This window comes from Ailuropoda melanoleuca, chromosome 12, assembly GCF_002007445.2.
Source record: "Ailuropoda melanoleuca isolate Jingjing chromosome 12, ASM200744v2, whole genome shotgun sequence".
NCBI classification, from domain to species: Eukaryota; Metazoa; Chordata; class Mammalia; order Carnivora; family Ursidae; genus Ailuropoda; species Ailuropoda melanoleuca.
In genome coordinates, this window is record NC_048229.1 from 8887732 (window position 1) to 8913338 (window position 25607).

General features: G+C 42.0%; 2 protein-coding genes across 6 annotated transcripts in view; one reads left to right on the forward strand and one right to left on the reverse strand.

Moving 5' to 3' along the window:
* Positions 1-9374: 9374 nt before the first annotated feature.
* LOC117795116 (translation initiation factor IF-2-like) lies at positions 9375-11512 on the reverse strand. The gene is made up of 4 exons (XM_034637960.1): positions 11282-11512; positions 10950-11222; positions 10822-10861; positions 9375-9513 (listed from the first exon to the last, which is right to left on the reverse strand). Exons 1-4 carry the CDS (start codon positions 11510-11512, stop codon positions 9503-9505), a joined length of 555 nt encoding a protein of 184 aa, XP_034493851.1. The 3' UTR covers positions 9375-9502.
* Positions 11214-25607, forward strand: part of MAPKAPK5 (MAPK activated protein kinase 5) — a 34887-nt gene continuing 20493 nt past the window's right edge. For 3 of the 5 annotated variants that reach the window (XM_011225845.3, XM_002913053.4, XM_034672722.1), the window contains exons 1-3: positions 11214-11917; positions 24336-24409; positions 25212-25287. In XM_011225845.3, coding sequence (XP_011224147.1) covers positions 11882-11917; positions 24336-24409; positions 25212-25287 — 186 coding nt within the window. In that variant the 5' untranslated portion in view covers positions 11214-11881. Of the gene's footprint in view, positions 11918-13079; positions 13166-17516; positions 17590-24335; positions 24410-25211; positions 25288-25607 lie in introns of those variants that run through there. The other 2 variants (XM_034672723.1, XM_034672724.1) reach the window with 2 other exon arrangements.

A 25607-nucleotide genomic window follows, 5' to 3' on the forward strand; every position in this document is an offset into this window, starting at 1 on the left:
TAAGTTTTTGGGTGGACATATTTTCATTTCTCTTGGGTTAGACTTCCATTTTTGTAGGGAAAAAAAATCGCATCACAAACTCAGGTGTGACTGGGCCCTGCTGGGCAGCTTGTGATATCACCCAGTGCTAATCTCGAAACAGGACTCAGAACTGTGTAGAACTGCTCCAAAGCAAATACGTGCCTGAAAGCAAACCTTACTGAAGCTTCTCAGAGGGACAAGGTGGAGTGACACATCACACATGTTTGAACTACCAGCCCAGCCCTTTCCCACCCCAACACGCATCTTCCCATCAAGATCATCCCCTTCCCCTAGCTCAGGCCTTTCCTTTTCTCTGGTTCTTCACCCTCCATGGCCCTCCTCTTCCTCTCTCCCTGCACTCCCCTGCCTCATCTTTTTTTACCACACAGCAAAGCAGCTGGGTATGATCTGCTCCCTCTCACCCACCCCCGACCTCGGTCAGCAAATCAAGGGCCTTTCCTGGAGACTAGTGGCGGTGGTAACTGATAAATCATCCTCCCGTCACAAGCAACTCCAGTTCCTGCTGGTCTACACATCCCCGACTACCTCACAACAAGCACACATTTATAAGAGCATATAAAAACATCTGCAGTAGAGAAAATTGTGTGTGTCAATAAATCTTTACTTTCTTTTATACAATCCTTTGTTATTATGAGAAGCATTGCCTTTAACCAGAATGTTTAGTATCTTACTATTTTTTACTTGTTCTACTATGAGCATCTTTCATTTCGGGGCATATAATAGGCCTCTCGTCCAATGGCTACCCTATTACTTAATGTGTAAGTGTTTATAAGCTATTGAACAAGCCCCTACTAATGGATATTTAGGTAATATTACTTTTATAACCAGCAAACACAACAAGGAAAATTTAGTTTCGAAAAATCACAGTTAAAAAACGAAGACACCACCGCAACAGAAAACCAGTGGTTCCAGTGGTTTCTCCTGCTGATTCCCAGTTTGTTACTGGACCTTTCAAGTCACCTGGAGGAGGAGCCCCCCTGGAGTGTGAGGATTAGTGGGCCTCTGGGAATGTTATTGCTCCAAAACTGAGCAAAGCATTTCTGCTCTGATTGATGATGAGCTGTTCAACAGTCTCTAACTGCCCAGAGGGATTCCACGACTTGTTCAAACGAGCAGAGCTTGACTGCAATGGAGAATCAGCCATCCTTGGATCTCAAAACCCCACAACTCTTTAGCACTGAATCCTGGAGCTTCTCATTCATTTTACTTGCTCTGGCAAACATGCTATTGGTCCCTTCACTCACTACAATGTCTTAAATCATCAGTGCTGGTCCCTACCCCAGGTCTTCTCTGGAATGTTTACTCAGCTCATTGCCTTTAGGAGCTGGTATTCTCCTCCCAGTCCCAAGTGCACTTTGTACTTAGCCCAGACTTCTACGTGTTGCCTATATTATGCTGTACTTGATCTGTTTCCTTCTTTAGACTCTGAATTCTCTGAGTGGAGAGAGCAGAAGCTTGATAAATGTGTGTTACAATACCTGAAGTGATCTATTAAGAAACTGAATTGGGGTGCCACTGAAGGACTGCATTATTCCATATTCAGGAACATGGGCCTGGGACATGGAGGCATGGAAAATGGCCTCTCAAGGTTGAAGAGAGTGGCTGAGGGAGCACTCAAACCCTGCTAGTCAAAGGATGTCATAAACCAGCAGCATCGACCTCACTTGTGTACTTGTGTGAAACAGAGAATCTCAGGCCCCAGCTCAGGCAGAGTGAACCTGAATGTGCATTTGAATAAGATCCCCGGGGGATCTGTCTGCACCTTAAGGTTTTGGAAGTACTGTGCTAGAAGAGGTGTTGCCAGGCCTTCAGACCAACTGATTAATTCTCGTCCTGAGTAGGTGGGAAGACTTCTGGGGAAGGTGCAGTGGGTAGCACATTGCAGCAACCCTCGCCTCAGCCAGGTCATGGGGTGCGTGGGTGGGAAATGGGGCTATGGCACCAGAATCAGGCCTGTCCTCGGGTCCAGGATGACCTGCCTCTTAATGAGCAGGGTGATTCAGCCTGTTGCTGGGCACGCAGTAGGTCCTCAATAAATGTTTTTGTATAAATTACTGAATATTGGTTAAGCCTAGGTAACCTCTCTTAGTCTGTTTCCTCATCTGTAAGTGGGGATGACGACAGTCACTGTGCCCACCTCCCAGGGCTGCTAGGAGGTTAAATGAGGTAAGGTAGGTGAAGGTTACCCTAGAGGTGTTAGTTCCTATCACAGAATAGAGCTTGGGTTTCCGCAGAGTTTTTGGAAAGGAGGTAAGCTGTGTTTCCCCAAAAGCCAGCTGCTGTTACAGGTGCTATGCTAGGGGCAGGTAAATGCAAACTTGAGAGAAGGGCAGAGAAGGAAAGAGTTAACAAAGGAAGTTTCAGAGAAGGGCAGCAGGAAAGAGTTAACAAAGGCTGCTTCTGGTGGTGAGTTCATAGATTTCCACTGTCTGCATTAACTGCTGTACTGTTCAACTTTTTTTTTTTTTTTAAGATTTTATTTATTTGACAGAGCACGAGAGCACAAGCAGGAGGAGCTGCAGAGGGAGAAGGAGAGGGAAAAGCAGGGAGCCCCATATGGGGCTTGAGCCCAGGACCCTGGGATCATGACCTGAGCTGAAGGCAGACACCTAACTGACTGAGCCACCCAGGGGCCCTATATACTGTTCAACTCTTAAAAACTAATGACATACACAATGCTTCTGAAATCGGAAAAGAAACTCCAACTAGCGGGAAAAAAGGGGCAGGTAGGCTCTATGGTTTTTAACAGTCTTCTTGTCTCAAATCATCAAAAGTCCCCACTTGGAATGAGAGCTATCCCAAGCCACCACGGGAAAAGAAAGCGAACATGCTTGCCTGGCAATTACTCAAGCAGATTATCCAATAAGTGAGACGACTAAACATGTCAGACTCACAGGTTTACCACCCTTGCTCTAAGCACTTAGAAAATTCATCTAGTAGCTTGGGTCTGTTAATACTTTAAGTGGACCTTTAACTGTGTTATGAAATAATTCAGTTTGAAAAGGAAAGATCCTTTTGAGAGTAATGGGGCTAATTGTCATATTGGTTTTTTAATTAAGGTCAAATCACAGAACATAAAATTGACCACTAACTATTTTAAACTCTACAATTCAGTGGCATTCAGCACATTCTCAATGCTGTACGACTACTGCCTCCATCTAATCTCAAAACATTTTCATCACCCCAAAAGGGAACTCTCTATCAATGAAACAGTTACTCCCAGTTCCCTTCTCCACCCAGGCCCTGGCAACCACTGGTCTGCTTTTTGTCTCTGTGGGTTTGCCTATTCTGGAAATTTCATATGCATGATATCACACAATATGTGACCTTTTGTTCTGGCTTCTCTCGTTCAGCATGATGTCTTTCAGGTTTATCCACATGGTAGCACAAATCAGTGCCTCTTTCCTTTTTATGACTGAATAATATTCCATTATACGGATATACCACATTTTGTTCATCCGCTCACGTGTTGATAGACATCTGGGATGTTTCCACCTCTGGCCATTGTGAATGGTGCTGCTATGAACATTTGTTTACAAGTATTTGTTTGAATACCTATTTTTGATTCTTTGGGGTATACATCTAGGAGACAATTGCTGGAGCACATGGGAATTCTATGTTTAGCCTTCAGAGGAGCTGCCAAACTGTTTCCCACTGCTGTATATCATCTTACACACTCACCAGTATAAAAAGCATGAGACTATATGAGGGTTCCAGGTTCTCCACATCCTTGACAACCCTTGTCAAGCAGGGTCACTCTTCTGAAACTGATGAAGGGCACTTATGCATCAGAGAAAATGACACATGGTGTCATCTGACTGCGGGTTTTCATCCATCCACCCTTACATTTAACTCATCGAGCCCCTACAAGTATTTCTTTACCCACAGGGAGTTTGCTCTTAGTAAGTCACTCCTGCCCGTTGGGAGCTTGTGCCCTGGGGTAACCTGGGCATGACCTTTGCCACTGCCTTCCCCTGCATCCCCCACATCCAATCCATCACCAACTCCTGCTGATTCCACATGCAAAATACATCTCAGATCTGTTTACTTCTCCCTGAGGTCTGCTGCAATCATCCCAGTCCAGGTCAACATGACCTCTCACCTACATGCCTTTTCTTCTTTTTAACCACCTGTATCAGTTATCGATTGCTACAGAATAGATCTGACTACAAATGTGTCAGCTTCAAACCCACAATTTTTTTCCTTTAGTAATCTCTACACCTGGCGTGGGGCTCGGATTCACAACCTCACAGTAATCGAGGCGTTGGCTGGGGCTGCGGTCATCCCAGGGTGGGGGATCTACTTCCCAGCTCACTCGCATGGCTCTTGGCTCCACTCTGAGTCACCCTCTTTCATAAAAAGTAGCACATATGTGCAGCTGGGCAGCTCAGGTGGCTTCCTGCCAGAATCCTGGAGGTCTAAAGGCCTCTTTTCTGCCTGTACTGTCCTTTCTCCTTCAGTCCAAGAGTCCAAATATGACTCTTTCAAGAACTCTGTGGGCTTCCTGGGAACCTTACTGGGTGTTCACACCATTAGACTAAAGCCACATCCACAAATCCCCCTGAACAAAGTCCTCCTCTACTTTCTGTTTCTGCTGTGACTGCTGCGGGACGAAGACGTCAAGCATCCTAGAGGCTTATGTTTGATTGACAGGATTTGCGAGATGCACCGAGTCTCTGTACAGAATCTTTTCCATGACTGAACAGTCTTCTGAGGTACCACCTTTGATTGAGGTCTTCACAAACTATTACAGTCACACCTTCTACTTTACCTTTAGGCCATGCTATATTCCCCACCAAAGCCATATGTTGCAGCTCCACCCGCCACCATGATGCTATTTGGAGGTGGGGCCTTTGGGTCGTCATTAGGCTTAGATGAGGTCATGAGGATGAGGGTGTCATGATGGGATTAGTGTCCTTATAAGAAGAGACTTAAGGTGGCTTTCTCTCTACCATGTGAGGGACACATCAAGAGGGTGGCTGTCCGCAAGCCAGGAAGAAGGCCTTGCCAGGAATCAAATCTGTCCACATCTTGATGGACTTCAGCCTCCAGAACTGTGAGGAATAAATGTCTATTTTTAAGATGCCCAGTCTATGGTATTTTGTTAAGCAGCCCAAGCTGACAAAGACAGATTCTGGTACTGAGAAGTAAGGGTGCTGCCGTAACAAATACCTAAAAATGTGGAAGTGGCTTTGGAACCGGGTAATGGGGAGAGGCAAGAAGAGTTTAGGGGTGCATGCTAGAAATGTGGATGGGAAGGTCCATTTTGGTGAGGCCTTAGAGGAAAATGGGGAGCATGTTGTTGGACACTGAAGAAAGGGTGATCCTTATTGCAAAATGGCAAAGAACTTGGCTGAAACTGTGTCCTAGTGCGTTTGCAAGGCAGAACTTGTGAGCAATGAAACTGGATATTCAGCAGAGATTTCTAAGACGTATTTGAAGAGCAGCTTGTTTTCTCCCGACTGCTTATGATGAAATGTGAAAGGAAAGAGATGAGCCTAAGAAAAAATTGTTAAACCAAAAGAAACCAGAACTTAAGGATTTAGAAAATTCTCAGCCCGTCCATATTCCAAAGAATTAGAAAAGTGTGTTTGGAAGAGAACACTGAAGGATGTCATTGGACCATCACATGATGGAGATCATTGAATCATAGAAGCAGAAACACTGCTTGTTTTAACTGAAGGGAACCAAGACGGGAAGAAATGAAGGAAGGCTTCTGGACTTCTTAGATTCTACAAAACACGGCAACAAAGTTAAGTGGCTATGAATGTGCACTATTCAAAAAAAAAGAAGGATGATCCCAAAGGCAATTCAGAAATCATCAGGGCCAATGCCTTAGTTTCAACAGGCCAGAGAGGTTTCATCTGAGGCCTGGTGGCAGGGCCACCTCGTAGAGCCACGTGAGTGGGACTCGCCTGTCAAAGCTACAGGGGTAGGACTGCAACCCCAATGGGTCCAGAGGGCAGAATATCAAACCAAAGAGGATTATTCTCCAGCCTTAAAATCTAATGATATTTGCCTTACTAGGTTTTGGACTTGCTTGGGACCCATCACCCCTTTCCTCCTTCTGATTTCTCCCTTTTGGAATGGGAATGGCTATCCTATGCCTGTCCTACCACTATATTTTGGGAGCACATAACTTACCTGATTTCACAGAGGAATTTTGTTTCAAGATGAATCACATCTATACTCTCACCCACATTTGATTTAGATGATATTTAGGTTCTTTGGACATTGGAGCTGAGGTAGGAAAGTTAACTTTTGAGGCTGTTGAAACGGAATGAATGTATTTTGCATGCCAGGACATGAATTTGGGGGACCAGGTATTTTGTTATAGCAGCCCGAACAAAGACCACATTTTCCTTGCAGTACTCTGGGTTTGATCCTTGCTTGAAAGTCACTGCTAAATTTTAGCACTGGTTGCCATCTAGAGAGACTAAAATCTCAAAACTATCAAGTCCTGGCTCCTTCCTGTTTAATAATTTACTTCTCACATTTTACTACAAGGAGTGAGAAAAAAAACCAGGCAGCACCTTCTGCTTAGAAACTGCCTAATTAGGGGCGCCTGGGTAGCGCAGTCGTTAAGCGTCTGCCTTCGGCTCAGGGCGTGATCCTGGCGTTCTGGGATCGAGTCACATCAGGCTCCTCCGCTGGGAGCCTGCTTCTTCCTCTCCCACTCCCCTGCTGTGTTCCCTCTCTCGATGGCTGTCTCTCTGTCACATAAATAAATAAAATCTTTAAAAAAAAAAAGAAGCTGCCTAATTAGATCACGCACTTCATTGGGAACACTCTCCCTTTCCACATAATTGCTGAAGACAGTGTTGCTATAAACCCTGTGTTACTTCATAACCAGGATCCTCTTTCCTCCAGTTTCCAATAACACATTCCTTACTTCCTTTTGAGGCCTCACTGACAGCATCTTTAAAGTGCAGATATTTTTTTATGATTTATTTGAGAGAGCGAGCGAGCGCACGCACGAGCGGGGTGAGGGGCAGAGGGAGAAGCAGGTTCTCTGCTGAGCAGGGAGCCAGATGCGGGGCTCGATCCCGGGATTCTGGGATCATGACCCGAGCTGAAGGAGCCACTAAAGTGCCCCCAAAGTCCAGGTCTCTACTAAGTTTGTTCAAGATAATGTAGGCTTTCTCTAATGCACTCCTCAAAATCTTTCCAGCCTCTGTCCACTGCCTGGTTCTAAGCCACTCGCACATTTTAGGTAGCTGTTAGGGCAGCATCCCACTTTCAGGCACCAAAATCTGTATTAGTTTATCTTTGGTGCATGACAAATTACCCCCAAATTCAGTGCCCTAAAACCACCTGTTATCTCAGTTTCTGTGGGTCAGGAATTTGGGCACAGTTTAGCTGGGTGCCTCTTCCTGGCACAGAAGGCTGCAATCATCTCAAGGCTCAACTGGGGGAGGATCCATTCTAAGGTCATTTATGTGGCCTTCGGCAGGTCTCAGGTTCTTACTGGCAGTTGGCAAGAGACATTAGTTCCTTGACAGGTGGGCCCTCTACTAGGCAACTACAGTGGGCTGATTAGTATCCTCCCCTCCAAATTCATGTACATATGGAACCTCAGAACGTGACCTTATTTAGAAACAGTGTCTTTGCAAATGTAATTAAGATAAAATCATACTGGATTAGGGTGGGCCCTAAATACAATGATAGTGTCTTCATAAGAGGAGAAGACACCGAGAAGAAGGCCATGTGAAGACAGAGGCAGAGACTGGAGTAATGCACTCCTTTCGCCCAAGGAATGCTGAGGACTGCTGGGAGCCACCAGAAGCTCGAAGAGGTAAGCAAGGATTCTCCCCTAGAGCTTTCAGAGGGAGCACAGCCCTGCTAACACATGGATTTCAGACTCCGGGCTTCCAGAATTGTGAGAAAATAAAATTTCTGTTGTTTTAAGTCACCCAGTTTATGGTAATTTATTATGGCAGCCCCCAGGAAACTAACAAAGAACCTCACATTTGAGCTGGCTTCCTTCAGAGCAAATGACGAAGAGAGTAAGAGAGGGTGCCCAAGATGGAAGACAAAGCCTTTCTGTAATGTAACTTGAGACATGACATCTCTCATTAGAAGCAAGTCCCTAGGATTAGCCCACAAGCAGGGTGAGGGGATTACACAAGATCATGAATACCCAGAAGTGGGCATCACTGATGGCTACCTTAGAGGCTGCCTGCCACAGCCACCCCCCAGCAAAAAACGGAGGAAACTTCTCCTTCCTCTGGGCTCTGCCTTCTCCATTCATTGATTCCTTCAGCAAATATTTATTAAACACCTGCAGTGGGCTAAGTCTTGAGGATGTGGCCACTAATACAGGTAAGATTCTTTCCCTTGAGATTAATATTTATAGTCTAGTTGGGGAGAGAACACTAAAGACTAACAAACAATAAATGCATAAATAAAAGCTGTGATAAGTACAAGAAAGTAAGTTATGAGACAATAGGAATATCTGACTTAGATTGGGGATAAGAATTAGACATGTCTTTCTGATAAAAATTTTTAAGATTTTATTTATTTATTTTTTTTATTTATTTTTTTTTTTAAAGATTTTATTTATTCGACAGAGATAGAGACAGCCAGCGAGAGAGGGAACACAAGCAGGGGGAGTGGGAGAGGAAGAAGCAGGCTCATAGCAGAGGAGCCTGATGTGGGGCTCGATCCCATAACGCCAGGATCACGCCCTGAGCCGAAGGCAGACGCTTAACCGCTGTGCCACCCAGGCGCCCCTTAAGATTTTATTTTTTATTTATTTGAGAGATAGAGTGTGTGAGCTAGAGGGACAGAATCTCAAGCAAACTGCACTGAGCCTAAAGCCTAACATGGAGCTCCATCCCATGACCCTGAGATCATGACCTGAGGCGAAACCGAGAGTTGACCATTCAACTGACTGAGCCATCCCGGTGCCCCTAACATGGTATCTAGAGTGTGGTTGAAGAACATGTAGAAATTAGGCTCTGGGTGTGTGTGTGTGTGTGTGTGTGTGTGTGTGTGTGTGTGTGTTGGGAGGGGAGATTGTTTCTAGGTAGAGGGAAAGCACATGCAGACAACAGCCAATAAGTTGAGCTGCCAGACTCAGTGTACACTGAGTTCTTCATCTCTGCATTTCTATTACATAACACAGTGCCTGGCACGGAGAGGCACCTGATAAATTATTATGGAATCAGTGAATGAATAAATCTGACACACCTTTTATTTCCTGTTATAGATAATGTCAATTCATCTAGAAATTTTCTCCCAAAATTCACTGCTGGATCACTACTCTTATTTGTATTAGATAGCACAGGCAAAGTTGCTATTACAAAAAGACTCAAATACATAAAAGCTCAAAACAACAAAGGTTTATTTTTTTTCTCATATAACAGTGCTGGGTGGATATATAAGTCAATGGAGCAGAGGTTCTCCTCTACTCAGGAATCTTCCATCTTGAAGCCTTGCCTTCTCCAGAACCTTCTTATCATCGTCCAGCTGGCAGAGTAAGTAAGAGCACCTGTTGACAAATTTTCTGGGCCGAGCCTGGAAACTGTGCACATCTCTTCTGTTCACTTTCCGTAGGAAAGCATAGGCACATGGCCACACCTACTTTAAGGGGACTGAGGAATGTACTGTAGGTATATGGCCAACAAAGAGGACAACTACATCTGCACCACAACGTATATCCAGTTACTTGACTTATCCTCTGGTATATCACACAAAATCCTCAAATTATTCTCGACAGAAAAAAACCGTGAATTCCCCACCTTCACCTGCATCAAGTCCTTCAGTCACTGGATGGCATCATCATCCCTCCAGTTGCTGAAGCCAGACTCAGCGAAGTTACTCCTGACTCATTTCTTATTCTTACTTTCCACATGGAATCCTTCAGGAAATACTGTTAACTCTACTCCCAAAACATATCATAAATCTATCTACCCCATCTTTGCTGCCACTGCCTTGTTCAAGCATCAGAATCATCTCTCATTTGGATTATTCCAATAGCCTCTTAACAGCTCACCAGTCTCCTATCTTGTTTGCTCATATTTCTCTGTCTAGCAGAATGATCTTTCAAAACATAACTTTGATCGCATCACTCTTTGGTTTAAAACCTTCCGATGACACAGAAAAAAATCTAAAGTCATTTCCATGACCCTAGGGTGTATGATACAGCCCCTGTCCACCTCTCCAACCACATTCTTTGTCATTTTCTCTTTCTACTTGCTCTGCTCCAGCTACAATGAACATTCTGCCGCTCCTTGAACATACTTAGCTTATTTCCACTTTAAGATTTTTGCACCTGCTGTTCCATCCGCCCAGATATCTCCTCCTCAGATTTCCAACAGTCAGCTCCTTCTCATTCCTCAGAGGTCTCAGCCTCAGTGTTACCTCCTGGGAAACCTTCCCTGATCATCTGCTAAGAAAAATCCCTACATCCAGTTATTCTCTTATCTCAGCATCCTGTTCACGTTCTTCTTAGCATCTACAAACTCCATGTTTCCCTCTGCTTATTTGCTTCTTAGCTTTCCTGAAAGTAAGATCCACTGAGTAGGTACCGACTCTTGTTCCTATTGTTTCCCAAGTGTTAAGTAGGCCTGGCACACGGTGGTGCTCGGTACGTAACTGAACGAACGAAGATCCACCAACAGCTCGTACAAGGTCCTTGGATAGGTAGTTGGTGTAGTGGAAGGAGCACACACGTGGGTTCCAATTGACTTGCCCACTTCTCAGCTATGCCCAAGAGTTGGGTTCTCAGAGCCTCAATTACCTAACCTGGGAACGCGGAGATAAGAACATACTTACCTCGCAGCGCCAAATGCCTGCTTTGTATAGCAGAAAGAACCTGATGGGGCAAAAGAGCCTCACGTAAAATTAACCCTCCGAATACACAACTATTACTACTATTATTACATACAACTCTGTTCTCTTACCGCTGCACCCGCCCGGGACTTCCGTTTCCTCTTCTTCATCACGAGTTGAAACCTCCGGCTCCTTCGCGCAGGCTGTTTCTGGCGAAACGAAACTCCTCCTCGGCGCCGGCGAGAAAAGAAGGGGCCCGAACGCCACTCAGTCAGGTGCAATTCTCCAGTGGATCCGCCCCGTCGGGGGGCGGGGGGGGGCCGACACGTTACGTCATCAGCGCAGCGCCAGCGCTGCGGAGGGCCCCGGGGCCTGTGCCGAGTGCGGCGCAGCTTGGGGAGGCCCTGGCGGAGGCCTGCAAATCAACTGCGTGGTTTGGGGGACCTCGGAAACCCCAGCGGACAGCGGCGAGGGGCGCGTGGAGCCGTGGGGGCAAGGAGTCGGGCGGCAGGAGGGGCGGCCCGGAGCTCAGGCGGGACAGAGCGCCGGCGGGCGGGCGGCCGGCGGGGCTGCCCGGCGCGGGTGTCCCGGCGATGTGTGGCGCTGAAGCGGCATCGGGAGCAGCAGCGGCGGCGGGCTCGGCCTCGGCTTCGCAGCGGTGCCGGCGGCGGAGACGGAGGCGCAGGTTCCTCATTAGGACCTGGCGAGCCCAGGCCTAATTGGCGGCCCAGCGAAGCCTCTGCTTAGGGCCCCGGACGGGGACCCGACCCGCCTCGCCCTGCCCCGGGAGCCTGCCTCCCCGGCCGGGGATGAAGCCAGGAGGCGGCCGCGCGGGGCGCAGCACAAAGGCTTGTCCCTGGGGGCCGCCGCCGCCAGCCTAGAGCCGCCCGCCGAAGCGGAGCCGGCGCCGGGGCCCTCATCCCCGCTGGCCCCTGGGGGCGGCTGCTGCGGGTCTCCCCGAGGCCCAGGGGCCCGAGCGCCGAGCCCCTTGCTCCCTCGGCTACGGTGGGACCGGGCAGCTGCGCAGCCTCCGCCGCTCCCGGCCGTAGAGGCCCTACGGAGCATGTCCGAGGAGAGCGACATGGAGAAAGCCATCAAGGTAAGGGGGAGATGCCCCCTTCCTCCCCGCTTTGTCCCTGTGGCATTCCTCTGGGCTCAGCCTCAGAAAGCGGAGAGAACTTGGAGTGAGAGATTCCAGCGACTCCGGGTTTCGGTCTTCCCAGATTCCGTGGACTGCGTTTTACAGCCCTGGGGCGAATGGTTTGTGTATGTGTAGGGAGGGATGTCCGACTCCCTCTGACTTCCCTGATTAAAGTAGGGATGTGATTTGTGCTCATCTAAAACGGAAGGTGAGTGGCGTGGAGATACTTGATATGAGTGGGACGGAGGGGGCCCTACGACTCCACTTTCAGTCACTCCCCAGGTGCCGCCAGTATATGTTTCCGGATGATCTGCAACAGTACTTGGAGAGTTGGACTTTACCCATCGCTCTCTGTTTGAAACCAGCCTCCTGGAAACCTGCAGTTTCAAAAGGGGTGGCTCGCCTTCTCAAAAAATCTGTCTTTTGGCACATATTGTTCTTACTTTTGCGTATGTTTCCTCACCTTTTCCTCTTTCCTCTCCTCCTAGGGAGCATTTAATTTATTGAGGAAGAGCTCATGGTGTTCTGTGACTTACTGCCACTGTTACCAACAACAGCAACAACAACAAAGCAAATATGTGTGTTCTAAAATGACCCAAATAAAGTGAAAAGTTTTCAAAAATCTGCTTTTTACTCTTTTTTTTTTTTTAACAGGCAAACGTTGAGGTACTAATAGTCAGAAAGTCATTTAGCTGTAGCTAGGAAATTAGAGTCTTAAAGTTCGATATGTATTATTTACTTATTTTGCAGTATTAAGTCAGTCCATTTAAGAATTTCATTTTCTCTTGAGGGACAGGCATCCATTTGGCAACTTGGTTATTTTCCCCTTCGAGCACAGTTAAGAAGTTACACTTCTAATAATTTTTTGTGTAGCAAAGTTTATAGACATTATCAGTCATTCCAAAGAAACTTCACCTTTTAAAGGAGGCATGAAAATATACATACACGTTAAGGAAGATCAAATTTTAAATAATAGAAATAAAGGTTCTAAAAGACTGTATTTTTTCTTTTGGTTTGGATTTTATTGGTACAGGGTCATGAGTTGTTACCTAAAGTTATATGACTGGGTTGTGAATCAAGTAATGTACTTTTTTTTTTGGTTTGTTTGTTTTTTTACCAGGTGCTGTCTTAGGCACTGGTGGTGCAAAGCCAACCTCCCAGATGTCCCTGCTCTCAAGGAGCTTATATTCTAGATGGTGGAGTTAGGTAATAAACATTGCTGGGTGCTTAAAATTAAGTATAAAAAGGGTGGGGAGTACTATTTTAGGAAACGTAGTCAGGGAAGGCCTCTCTGAAGAGGTGACATTTGTGTAGAGGTCTGAAAGGGATGAGGGAGCAAACCTCCACTGTCTCAGAGAAGAGTATTACAGGCAGTAGGAATAGCAGATAGGTTCTGAGGTAGGTACAAGTCTTGTGTGATCCAGGAACAGCAAAGTGAATGCAGTGGGTCAGTGTAGATTATGTTTTAGGGAGGTAATGGGAAACTAGAGCACATAGGGACTTGTAGACCATCGTAGGGACTTCAGCTTTGGACTTGAGTAGCAGAGGAACGCTAGGGAGTTTTGAACAGAAGAGGGACAGAGTTCTAGAGGGTAAATATATAAATGGGAAGCAATGTTACATAGTGATTACCCTAGTTTCTCTAGGTAGACTGATGGGTTAAAATCTCAGCCTTGCCATTCATTAGCAGTGTCCTTGAGTAAGTCACTTCACTTCTCTGTCCCTTACTTTCCCCACTCATAGAAAGGAGATAAAAACACTCCACAGCTCATTGGGTTTTTGAGGATTTAATGAACAACTGTATCTAAATGTGCTTACAAAAATACCTAACATTTAGTAGGAACCTGATGAATGATAGTTCATAGCTGAAGAGTCATTTAAGAAAGTCATAATTTCTTCACTTGGTCACTATTGCCCATTCTGACTTTCTTGAATTTTTTTTAGCTTTTCTTCATGTACTTGACAGGTCATTGGTGAGTCTGCCTACTAGTTTGAGTGTGTCCAACGAATACAAATAAGTGAAGTTGAAAATATCTGATTGACAGCCACTACTGACTAGGATATACTCCCTTGGAAGCAAGCCAGCATCACATCAAATAAAACTTCTGCTCTATGGCATTGTGTTGTATTCATTGTTTTGCTTTCTTGAGGATATCCCTCAATGGTGAAGTCTGAGACCAGTGGATTTCAGCTGGAAAAGCTGTTTTCCTGGGCTCTGATCAGAACATTTAAACCTCTGCTGCCTGACTACCTAAGAGCAGTCTGATTAGACTTTAACATCTCATCCTATTACTCTTCAAAATAATTAGGATAAGGCCAAGGCAACAACCATAGGCTCTGTCTTCTCATTTCTGTCTCTTCTCCCATAGCCCCATGACTTCACTGTTCCTAAGGCACTTAGGTAAACCTGGAGAAAGAGCATTTGGGGATTAGGGATTGCTTATGTATTTGCCTTCTATTGTATATGGCAAAGTTCTTTTTTTTTTTTTTTTTTAAAGATTTTATTTATTTATTTGACAGATAGAGACAGCCAGCGAGAGAGGGAACACAAGCAGGGGGAGTGGGAGAGGAAGAAGCAGGCTCATAGCGGAGGAGCCTGATGTGGGGCTCGATCCTATAATGCTGGGATCACGCCCTGAGCTGAAGGCAGACGCTTAACCGCTGTGCCACTCAGGCGCCCGGCAAAGTTCTTAATATTTGATGAACTTAGTGAAAATTCATTTCCTTAGTTGTAAAAATAGTGTTTAAATGCAGTATGATTTACATACCATGAGTGTGTAGTTCAAGAATTTTTAGTAAGTTTACAGAGTTGTGCAACTTTCATCACAATCCACTTTTAGAATAGATCCATCCCGGGGCACCTGGGTGGTTCAGTGGGTAGGGTGTCTGACTCCGTTTTGGCTCAGGTTGTGATCTCACCTGTGAGATCAAGCCCCACATTGGTCTCCGTGCTGGGTGTGGAGCCTGTTTGAGATTCTCTCCCTCTCTCTGCCCCCCCCAAACCCCATCACATTCTCTCTCTCAAATGGATAAAATCTTTTTTAAAAAGAATATTTGGGGGCGCCTGGGTGGCACCGCGGTTAAGCGTCTGCCTTCGGCTCAGGGCGTGATCCCGGCGTTGTGGGATCGAGCCCCACATCAGGCTCCTGTGCTGTGAGCCTGCTTCTTCCTCTCCCACTCTCCCTGCTTGTGTTCCCTCTCTCACTGGCTGTCTCTATCTCTGTCAAGTAAATAAATAAAATCTTTAAAAAAAAAATAAAAATAAAAAAAAAAAATAAAAAGAATATTTGTATCCTCCCTAGAAAGTTCCTTTCACCTCTTTGTAGTCAGCCTCTACTCCCACTCCCCACTCCAGATGATCACTGATCTACTTTTGCCACTAGTTTTGTCTCTAGAAATTCCAAATTAATGGAATTGTATAATACATAGTCTTACGTATTTGGCTTCTTTTACTTAACAATACTTTTGAGGTTCATCCATGTTAGTGCATATATTAGGAGTTTATTTCTTTTTTACTGTTGAGTAATCTTTTTATTGTTTATTCATCCCCAGTTGATGGACATTTAGATTGTTTCCAGTTTTAGCTAATATGAACAAAATGATAAATAAAACTTGCTTATACAAGTTTTTGTGTAAATATTTGTTTTAATTTCTTCTGGGTAAATACCTAGGTATGGAATTACTGGGTGGCATGGTAAGTTTATGTTTAACTTTTTAAGAAACTGTTAAACTTTTCCGGATTAGCTTTATCATTATTCATTCCCACCTGTAGTATTTGAGGGGTCTGTTGTTTTTTGTTTTTGTCTTTGTTTTTATTTTTGTTTTTGTTTCCCGCCTGACAGATATTTGGTATTGTTAATCTTTCTATTTTAGCCATCCTAGTGGTTGTATAGTGGTTCTGATTATGATTTTAATGTGCATTTCACTAATGACTACTATTGTTGGTCAACTTTCCATGTGCTTATTTGCCATTTGTGTATCTTTTCTGGTGAAATGTCTATTCAAATCATTTGCCCATTTTTAAATTGGGTTATTTGTCTTATTGAGTTGTAAGGGTTCTTTATATACTCTGAGTAAAAACTAATTCTAATGCCATTGAGCATCTTTTCATGTGTTTGCCATTCACGCAATTTTTTTTCCCCTGGTATTTAACTGTATTAAAATCTTTTACTCATTTTTAAATTGAGTTGTCTTATTATTGAGTTGTAAGAGTTCTCTCTAAACTCTGAATAAAAGTGATTTATCAGACATACGATCAGCAAATATTTTTCTCAGTCTGTGGCTTATCTTTTCACTTTTAATGGTTTTAATTTTGATGAAGTCCAGTTTATCTTTTTTTCTTTTTCTTATGGATTGTGCTTATGGTGTCAGAGCTAAGAAATCTTTGCCTAATCTCAGGTTACAAGAATTTTCAACTATATTTTCTTCTAAAAGTTTTACAATTTTTAGTCCATTTGGAATTAACTTTTGTTTGTGGTGTTACATAAAGGTCTAAGGTTTTGTTTTGTTTGTTTGTCGTTTATATGGATATCCAGTTGTTCCAGGACAACTTGTTGAAAACACTGTCTTTTGCCCATTGAATTACTTTGGTTACCTTTTTTGAGAATCAGTTGATCATAAGTGAGTGAGTTTATTTCTGGATTCTCTGTTCTGTTCTGTTGATCGATATGACTGTCCTTATGCTAGTATTATACTTAATTTGATTACTGAAGCTTTATAGTAAATTTTCAAAATTGGGTAGTGTGAGAACAAACTTGGTTTCTCTTTTTCAAAATTAAGTTGGCTCTTCAGGTTCTTTGTATTTTCAAATAAATTTTAGAATCAGCTTGTCCGTTTCTACAAAAAAGTTTTCTGGGATTTTGACAGGGGTTCCATTGAATCTATAGGTCAATTTGGGGACAGTTGCCATCTTAACAACATTGTCTTCTAATCCATGAACATGGTATAACTGTCCATTTCATTAGGGCTTCTCCTGTTTCTCTTAGCAATGTATTTGTAGTTTTCAGTGTATGGATCTTGTACCCTTTAATAAATTTATTCCTCATATTTTATTCTTTATGATGCTATTAAGGATTATTTGATTTCAGGGGCACCTGGGTGGCACAGCGGTTGAGCGTCTGTCTTCAGCTCAGGGCGTGATCCTGGCATTATGGGATCGAGCCCCACATCAGGCTCTTCTGCTATGAGCCTGCTTCTTCCTCTCCCACTCCCCCTGCTTGTGTTCCCTCTCTCGCTGGCTGTCTCTATCTCTGTCAAATAAATAAATAAAATTTTTTTTTAAAAAAAGAATTATTTGATTTCATTCTCTGGATTGTTTGTCACTAGTGGATAGAAATACAGTTCATTTCTGTATTTTAATAATGCGTTTTGCACCCTTAGCACATTTGCTGTGTTCTAGGTTTTTGTTGTTGTTGTTTGTAGGTTCTTTAGGATTTTCTGTGTATAAATCATGTCTTCAGCGAATAAATACCGTTTTACTTCTTCCTTTACAGGAAATATGCTCTTAATTTTGTTTTTTTGTCTTATTCCATGGGTAGAACCTCAGGTACAGTGTTGAATGAAAGTGGCAAAAGTGGACATCTTGCCTTGTTCCTGATCTCAGGGGGAAAGCATTAAAGACTTATCACTAAGTAAGTGGTTTTGTAGATGTCCTTTGTTCAGTTGAGGAGCTTCCTTCTATTCCTTGTTTGCTGAGAGTTTTTATCAGGAATAGGTATTGAATTTTTGTTAATGCTTTCTCTTCACCTATTGATAGTTTTTGTTCTTTATTCTTAATGATGCATATAGTAACATTAATTGATTTTCAGATATTAAACCAATCTTGCATTCTTGGTGTAAACCCCACTTAGTCTGATGTAAAATTATTCGTGTATATTTCTGTATTCAGTTTGCTAATAATTTTGGTGAGGATTTTTGCATCTGTATTCATGAGAGATATAGGTCTATAGTTTTCTTGTGATGCTTTTGTCTAGCTTTGGTATGAGGATAATACATGCCTCAGAATGAGTTGGGAAGTATACCCTCCTTTATTTTCTGGAAGAATTTGTGTGGAGGGTTGGTATTATTTCATTCACTAAGTCAATAGTTCTCAATAGGGGGCAATTTTTGTCTCTTATAAGACATTTGGGAGTGTTTGGAGACATTATGGTTATTCAATGCAGATAGGGGATGCTTCTGGCACCTAGCAGGTAGAGGCCGGGAATGTTCCTGAACATCTTAATTCACAGGACAATCTCACAACAAAGAACTATCTGCTTCAAAATGTCAGTGTTGCTGAGATTGAGAAACTGCACTTTAAACGATTTGGTAGAAGTTACTACCAAAACTGTGGGCCTAGGCTTTGCTTCGTGGGAAGATTTTTTTGTTGTTATTAATTCACTTTCTTGTTACAGATTTATTCAGTGTTTCTATTTCTTCATGAGTGAGTTTTAGTAATTTATGTCTTCCTAGAATTTATCCATTTCATCTAGTGGTCTAATTTCTTGCTATAAAGTTGTTTATGGTGATCCTTTATAATGCTTTGAGTCCTGTAAGGACAGTTGTGATGTCCCCTCTTTCATTTCTAATATTAACAATTTGTGTTTTTTCTCTTTTCAGTCTAGCTGAAGGTTTGTTAATTTTGTTATCTTGAAGAATCAACTTTTGGTTTTGAATATTCAGTCTTCTATTTTATTGTTTTCTGCCCTAGTTTTTATTATTTCTGCTAGCTTTGAGTTTATTTCTTTTTTCTCTAGTTTTTCAAGGTAGAAACTTAGGTTATTGACTTGTAATCTTTCTTATGTAGGGATTTATGGATAAATTTACATCTAAACACCACTTTAACTACACATCATAAATTTTATCATATAGTCCCCTTATAGCCACAATTTTGCTTTCTGTGGTTTTAGTTACCCATGGTTAACCGTGGTCTAGAAGCAGATGATCCTTCTAAATCATCAGAAGGCCATTAGTAGCCTAATGCCTTGTCACAAGACCTATGTCATTCACCTCATTACATAGGGACTTTGTCATCTCACATCACAAGAAGAGGAAGGGTGAGTGTGGTACAAAAAAATATTTGTGTGGGGGCGCCTGGATGGCTCAGGTGGTTAAACGTCTGCCTTCTGCTCTGGTCATGATCCCGGGGTCCTGGGATCGAGCCCACATTGGGCCAGGGAGCCTGCTTCTCCCTCTCCCTCTGCTGTTCCGCCTGCTTATGCTCTCTCGCTCTGTCAAATAAATAAAAATCTTAAAAGAAAAAAAAAGATACTGTGTTAGAGAGATCACATTCACATAACTTTTATTACGGTATATTTTTATAATTGTTCTATTTTATTATTAATTATTAGCCTCTTACCTGTGCCTAATTTATAAATTATAATGTTAAGTTATATAAATTTTAAATTATTAAACTTTATCATAGGTATGCATGTGCAGGAAAAACATAGTGTATATAAGATTTGGTACCAGCTCTGATTTCAGGCATTCCTTGGGAGTCTTGGAATGTACCCCACGCAGACAAGGTGGGACAACTGTATCGTGTTTTTATTTAATTCAGATCAAAATATTTTCTAGTTTCCCTGTATTTTTTCTTTGACCCACTGATTATTTAGAAGTATTACGTAATTTTAAAATTTTTGTTGGTTTCTAGCTTAATTGATTTCTAGCTTAATTCCATTATGTTTGAAGAACTTTATATAATTTCAGTCTTTAAAAATTTATTGAGACTGGGATCCAGCATATGATTTATCCTGAAGAATATTCCATGTGTACTTGGGAAGAATGTGTATTCTCCTGTTGTTGGATGCAGTGTTGTATAGATGTCAGGTCAAGTTGGTTGACAGTGTTATCTCTACATCTTGCTGATTTTCTGTTTAGCTTTTCTATTATTGAGAGTGGCGGTATTGGAATCTCCAACTATTATTTTTGAATTATCTATTTTTCTCCTATATTCTTTCAATTTTTGCTTCATGTATTTTTGGACTCTGTTGTTAGGTGCCTGTGTATGTTTATAATCATCATATCTTCCTATTGAATTGACCTTTTCATCCTTATAAAAAGTGTCTCTCTCTTTATTAACATCTTTTGTTCTAAAGTCTATTTTGTCTATTGTCTGTATAGCTACTTCAGCTCTCTTATAGTTACTCATGGTATATGTTTTTCCATCCTTTTATTTTTTTCTCCATTTAAAAAATTGTAATAAAATTGCTCATAACATGAAATTTACCATCTTAACCATTTTTAAATGTACACTTCACTGGTATTAAATATATTTATAATGTTGTGCAACCATCACCACCATCCATCCATATAATTCTTTTGATCTTGTAACACTGAAACTCTGTGCCCATTAAACAGTAACTCCTCTGCCTCCTTCTCCCCAGCCTCTACCAACCACCATTCTACTTTCTATCTCGATAATATTGACTACTCTTAAGCACCTCAGAAAAATAGAAGCATATAGTATTTATCTTTTTGTGACTGGCTTATTTCATTCAGCATAATATTCTCATGGTTCATCCATTTTGTAGCATATTTCTGAATTTCCCACTTTTTAAGGCTGACTGATATTCCATCATATGTATATGGACCCTTATGGACACTTCCATGTTTTAGCTATTGTGAATGGTTGTTATGAACATGGATGTACAAATATCTCTTGAAGACCCTGTTTTCAGTTCTTTTGGGTATATACTCAGAAGTGGAATTGCTGGAACACATGGTAATTCTACTTTTAATTTTTTTGTGGAGCTGCCATACTGTTTTTCATGGCATTGGAAATGTATCATTGTACATTCCCACCAGCAGTGCACAAGGGTTCCAATTTCTCCATATCCTTACCAACACTTGATTTTCTGTTTGTTTGTTTGTTTTTTAAGTAGTCTCCACACCCAGTGTGGACCTTGAACTCACAACCCTGAGATTAAGAACTGAGCCGAGAGCAAGAGTCTGACACTTAGACAACTGAACCACTCAAGCACCCCTATTTGTTTTTTGATAGTAGCTATCCTAATGGTGTGAAGTTATATTTCATTGGAATTTTGATTTGCATTTCTTCATGATTAGTGATGCTGAGCATCTTTTCATGTGTTTATTGGCCATTTGTGTATCTTTGGGATGTCTATTCAACTTCTTAGCCTGTTTTTTGAATCAGGTTGTTTTTGAGTTTTAGGAGTTCTTATATATTCTGGATATTAATCCCTTTTCAGATACTTGATCTGTAAATATTTTCTTCCATTATGTGAGTTGCCTTTTCTGCTCTGTTAATAGTGTTTTATGATGCACAAAATTTAAAAATTTTTCATGTTCATCTTGTCTAGTTTTTCTTTTGTTGCCTGTTCCTTTGGTGTCTTATTCAAGAAGTCATTGCCAAATGCAGTGTTACAAAACTCATGTCCTGTGTTTTCTTCTAAGAATTTTATTGTTTTAGGTCTCACATTAAGGTCTTTGATCCATTTTGAGTTTTTGTATAGGGGGTTAAGGGTCCAGCTTTGTCCTTTTGCATGTGGATACCCAGTCTATGCAGCATAATTATTGAAATCCTTTGATTTTTAACTTGTTTGCTTCTGTGAATCCAAAGTGTATCTCTTATAGACAGCTATGGTTGGATCTTTTTTTTAATCCGGTAAATATTAACCTTTTTACTATATCATTTTTATATCTATCACAAATATATTTTATTTATTATTTACAAAAACAGACAATAGATAGATTTGCCTGGGGGTTGTGATTTCCTGACCCTTGGTCTAGAAGGATTCTGAAGAATTACTTCATTCCATGTACCTATATCCTTATTAATTTAAGGCAGTATATATATTTCTTTAGCAGAATTCAGTCAGTGTGTTTGTCAGCCTTTGAAGTAATCCATAATTTACTTCAGTGAAGTGTTTTAATTGACCCATGCCTTCCTATATTCTCCATTGTCATTAAAATATGTGAGAAAATAGGCCATCTACACATAGAAGAGTTGACAGATGTGAGAGCGTTACTTCTCCTCCCCATCCAGGCTTCTTGAAGCCTTAGACTGGTTAGTGTTTATGGCACCATCAACAAAGGTGCAAGAACAAAACCTGGAAAAGAGGACAAGAGGTGTAAGGAAAGCAGCTCAGAAATCAGGGCCGTAGAGAGGCCTGGTAGTGCCCCTCTTACCTTCTGAAACATCAAGTGTTAAAACTCCTCTCAGAGCCTCATCAGAGCCTCTACAAGTTGAATGGTCTTGGCTGTGTATCAGATAGAGTACCATCTGAATAAGCACCAGCACAGTGAAGAATTTGGTCTGATATTTCCACATCCCAGGAACTGGGTGAATGAACAGTCCTTTGATCTGTTCATGACAGATAATTCCGTGGAACAAAGCTCTCTTTTCCACGAATCTACTATGAGTGTATGTTTTCACTGGAGTTGAGGAGGAGGAGGGGTTTAGCAAATGATTTTACCCTACCATGAAGCTTAGAATATGCTTCCAACTCCCTCTTTCCCAATCCTGTATTCCTCCCTGTCTTCTCAAACACTTCTGAATCCAACAGGCCGTGCAGAGGAAGCATGAAGGAGGTAGGCAAGTTAAGTGCATAGGTCTGAATTCTGTTTAGGAGGTGGTGATTGGGGACAGAGCCTGGGATCTCCCTGATTGGGCAAGATATGTCCCTAATCTTCAGTGTAAGGTAGTTAACTTTGATAGCTGGAATGGTGCTAAGGAAGAGGCCAGGGCCTCAGAGGGGAGGGGAGTGGGGGATTGGAATAAACCGGTGATGGGTAGTAAGGAGGGCACGTATTGCATGGTGCACTGGGTGTTATACGCAACTAATTAAGCATCGAACTTTACATCGGAATCCGGGGATGTACTGTATGGACTAACATAATAAAAAATCATTAAAAAAAAAAAAAAGGAAGAGGCCCAAACCATAGAATCTAGTCTTATTAGTCCCTGTAACTCACTGTGTGACCTTGACAAGCTCCTTAACCCCAACGTACAGTTTTTCAGAAGGGAGTTTGTGTAATGATCTAAATGATCTTTCCCAAGTCAATATCCCTCTATCATCCAGCTTTAGTCTAACTTTCTAGTCTCTCATTCCACAGTTACTGAGCATTTATTATCTGATGAGAACCTTTATCAAGAACTGGGCAGCAGGGGCGCCTGGGTGGCACAGCGGTTAAAGCGTCTGCCTTCGGCTCAGGGCATGATCCCGGCATTGTGGGATCGAGCCCCACATCAGGCTACTCCGCTATGAGCCTGCTTCTTCCTCTCCCACTCCCCCTGCTTGTGTTCCCCTCTCTCTCTGGCTGTCTCTATCTCTGTCAAATAAATAAATAAAATCTTTAAAAAAAAAAAAAGAACTGGGCAGCAGAAAAGTGGAGATGACGACTATTGTAAGCTTATTTTGTATGCTTCCATAGGAATTGGGCAGAAGCTCTGTTTTTCTGTCTCTGAACTTAGCCTAGTGTCTGGCACATACCAACTGCTCAATGAGTGTGTGTTATATGGACAGATACCCTGTTCCCATATACTGGGAATCGGGGTTCTATTAGATTCTCATTGCAACAGAACAATTTGAAAATCTCATGTGGTCTAGCCTAATTTTTCAAGGTCTCCATTTGGGTTTCCTTTTCTTCCTGTGGAACCCTGAAAAATGAATTTTAGCCTGCCATAACTTAAATATGTGGCTTTCATGCCTGAAAGCCTATGGCAACAAAGCTCAACATACAGTGATTAGACAGAAATTCCATAAAAACTTACACTAAATCATAGAGGCTGTATCGGGAATTATTGAAAGCTATTAAAACTGTAAATAAAACAATTGAAAACTATAAAAAATGTAGTTACATAATGAATATGACAATATCTTTGTACTCAAAATGATGCTGTTGAAAATTAGATAAATTTACTATTATATTCACTACTACCTTATTTGAACTTTTAAGTCTCAATTTATTCAGTTATTTCAACAATTTGATCAACTTCTTCAAGGGTGTAGGCCTCTATATCATAGAAGCATGTATCAGAGCAGTCTTCTGGAACCTCAGAAAATATCCTGACCATTTTATTTTAGCAACTGAATATTCAGTAGTGAAGCATTTTGACAGAGTATCTCCCTCTTACACTCCCCCCGCCCCTGAAAAACATTGAGTATCTACTCAAATGGACTTTGTGGATGAGGTGACGAATTTCTTCTTACCTAAAAGTGTTTGCTTTCTCTTTTCCTGGAAAACAGTGCCTAACTTGGTCATTTAGAAGAAATACCTAATTATAAAGCCAAAAGAATGCAAAGCCCTGCTTACCAGTTTCTCTTAGAAGATGAGATACTGAGTGCCAAGATTTTGTGTTGTCCCATGCTGCTCAATTATTCAGCTTTTTAATTGGAGAATCTTTGTCTGCCTCTGCCGTTTTCTGTTTTAATAGGAAACCTCCATTTTAGAGGAATACAATATCAATTGGACTCAGAAGCTGGGAGCTGGAATTAGTGGTCCAGTTAGGTAAGAGACCCACATGCAAACTATGGCAGAATTACTCTGCAAAGGGCCATTTGACATACATCGTCCATTAGAAGCATCAGGTGTGCCAGATTTGTGAAATAGCTGTAATTTAAGTGGAGGTATTTATGTTAGGCTTTTCCTCATCCATTTAGAAATATATTTAAGTGACTGAGTCACATGATCTGTAACATAGAATCATTTAAAATATCGAGACTGGGGCCCCTGGGTGACTCAGTTGATTAAGTGTTTGACTCTTGGTTTCGGCTCAGGTCATGATCTCAGGGTTGTGAGATCGAGCCCTATATTGGGCTTGTGCTGGGCATGGAGCCTGCTTAAGATCTCTCCATCTCCCTCTGCCCCCACCCCCTCATTCTCTCGCGCGCTCTCAAAAAAAAAAAAAAAAAAAAAAAAAGAATGAAAAAGATACTGAAACTGGAGCTACTGTGAGAGTCACCTGTAGCCAGCAGAGGCCATCCCTGGCCATTCCTGCCTTGGCCATCCTCAGGTTGCTCCCACATGGCTCAGAAGCTGAGGCCTGTGCGGGGAGGGTGAGATGGCTTTTCTGCCTCTCCACCTGCTAGCCCTAGGGACAAGTTTGTTTGGATGCACCCAGATATATTCTTGATTAGAAGTACAATTCTAAAAGAACAAACTGGTTAAATTAGTTTTCAGTGTAACAGAGATGATTTCTTTTCTTTTCTTTTTTTTTTTGGCATTATGGCAAGATTTTTTTTTTTTTTTGACTTCATGAATTTTTAACAGAGATGATTTCTGATTGAATTTTTTTTTCCTTCAAATCTAGAGTCTGTGTAAAGAAATCTACTCAAGAACGGTTTGCACTGAAAATTCTTTTTGATCGTCCAAAAGCTAGAAATGAGGTATGACTCTTTATTGCCTTGATTTGCCTAAATATTGGAAGTGTCTAAGAATTATTCTTTATACAAGTAAGATAGCTTCCTGGGGGGAATACAGAGATGCACAAAGAATTTTATATCGGTATTTACCCCTTTTCCCTATTCCTGTTATCATTACAAAGCAGTCCCATATCTAGCAGTAACAAAGGCTGTCAGTCTTACTTCCTTTCAACCACCTCTTGTTCTTTTTCAATTAATGTGGTTCTTATGCCCTGAAGTATTCAGGTTTACCTGAGCTTCTACTTATTGGACAAGGTCCTTGAAGAGTGGAGAATGGTGACTAG

What these genes read in the sequence shown, in the direction of transcription:
- LOC117795116 (XM_034637960.1), bottom strand. Translation starts at nt 11,512, where the DNA reads ATGAGGAACCTGCGCCTCCGTCTCCGCCGCCGGCACCGCTGCGAAGCC. An exon ending in TCCACGCGCCCCTCGCCGCT is followed by an intron (nt 11,223 to 11,281) that starts GTCCGCTGGGGT and finishes GGCCTCCGCCAG; the next exon opens with GGCCTCCCCAAGCTGCGCCG. An exon ending in AGTCCCGGGCGGGTGCAGCG is followed by an intron (nt 10,862 to 10,949) that starts GTAAGAGAACAG and finishes TTGCCCCATCAG; the next exon opens with GTTCTTTCTGCTATACAAAG.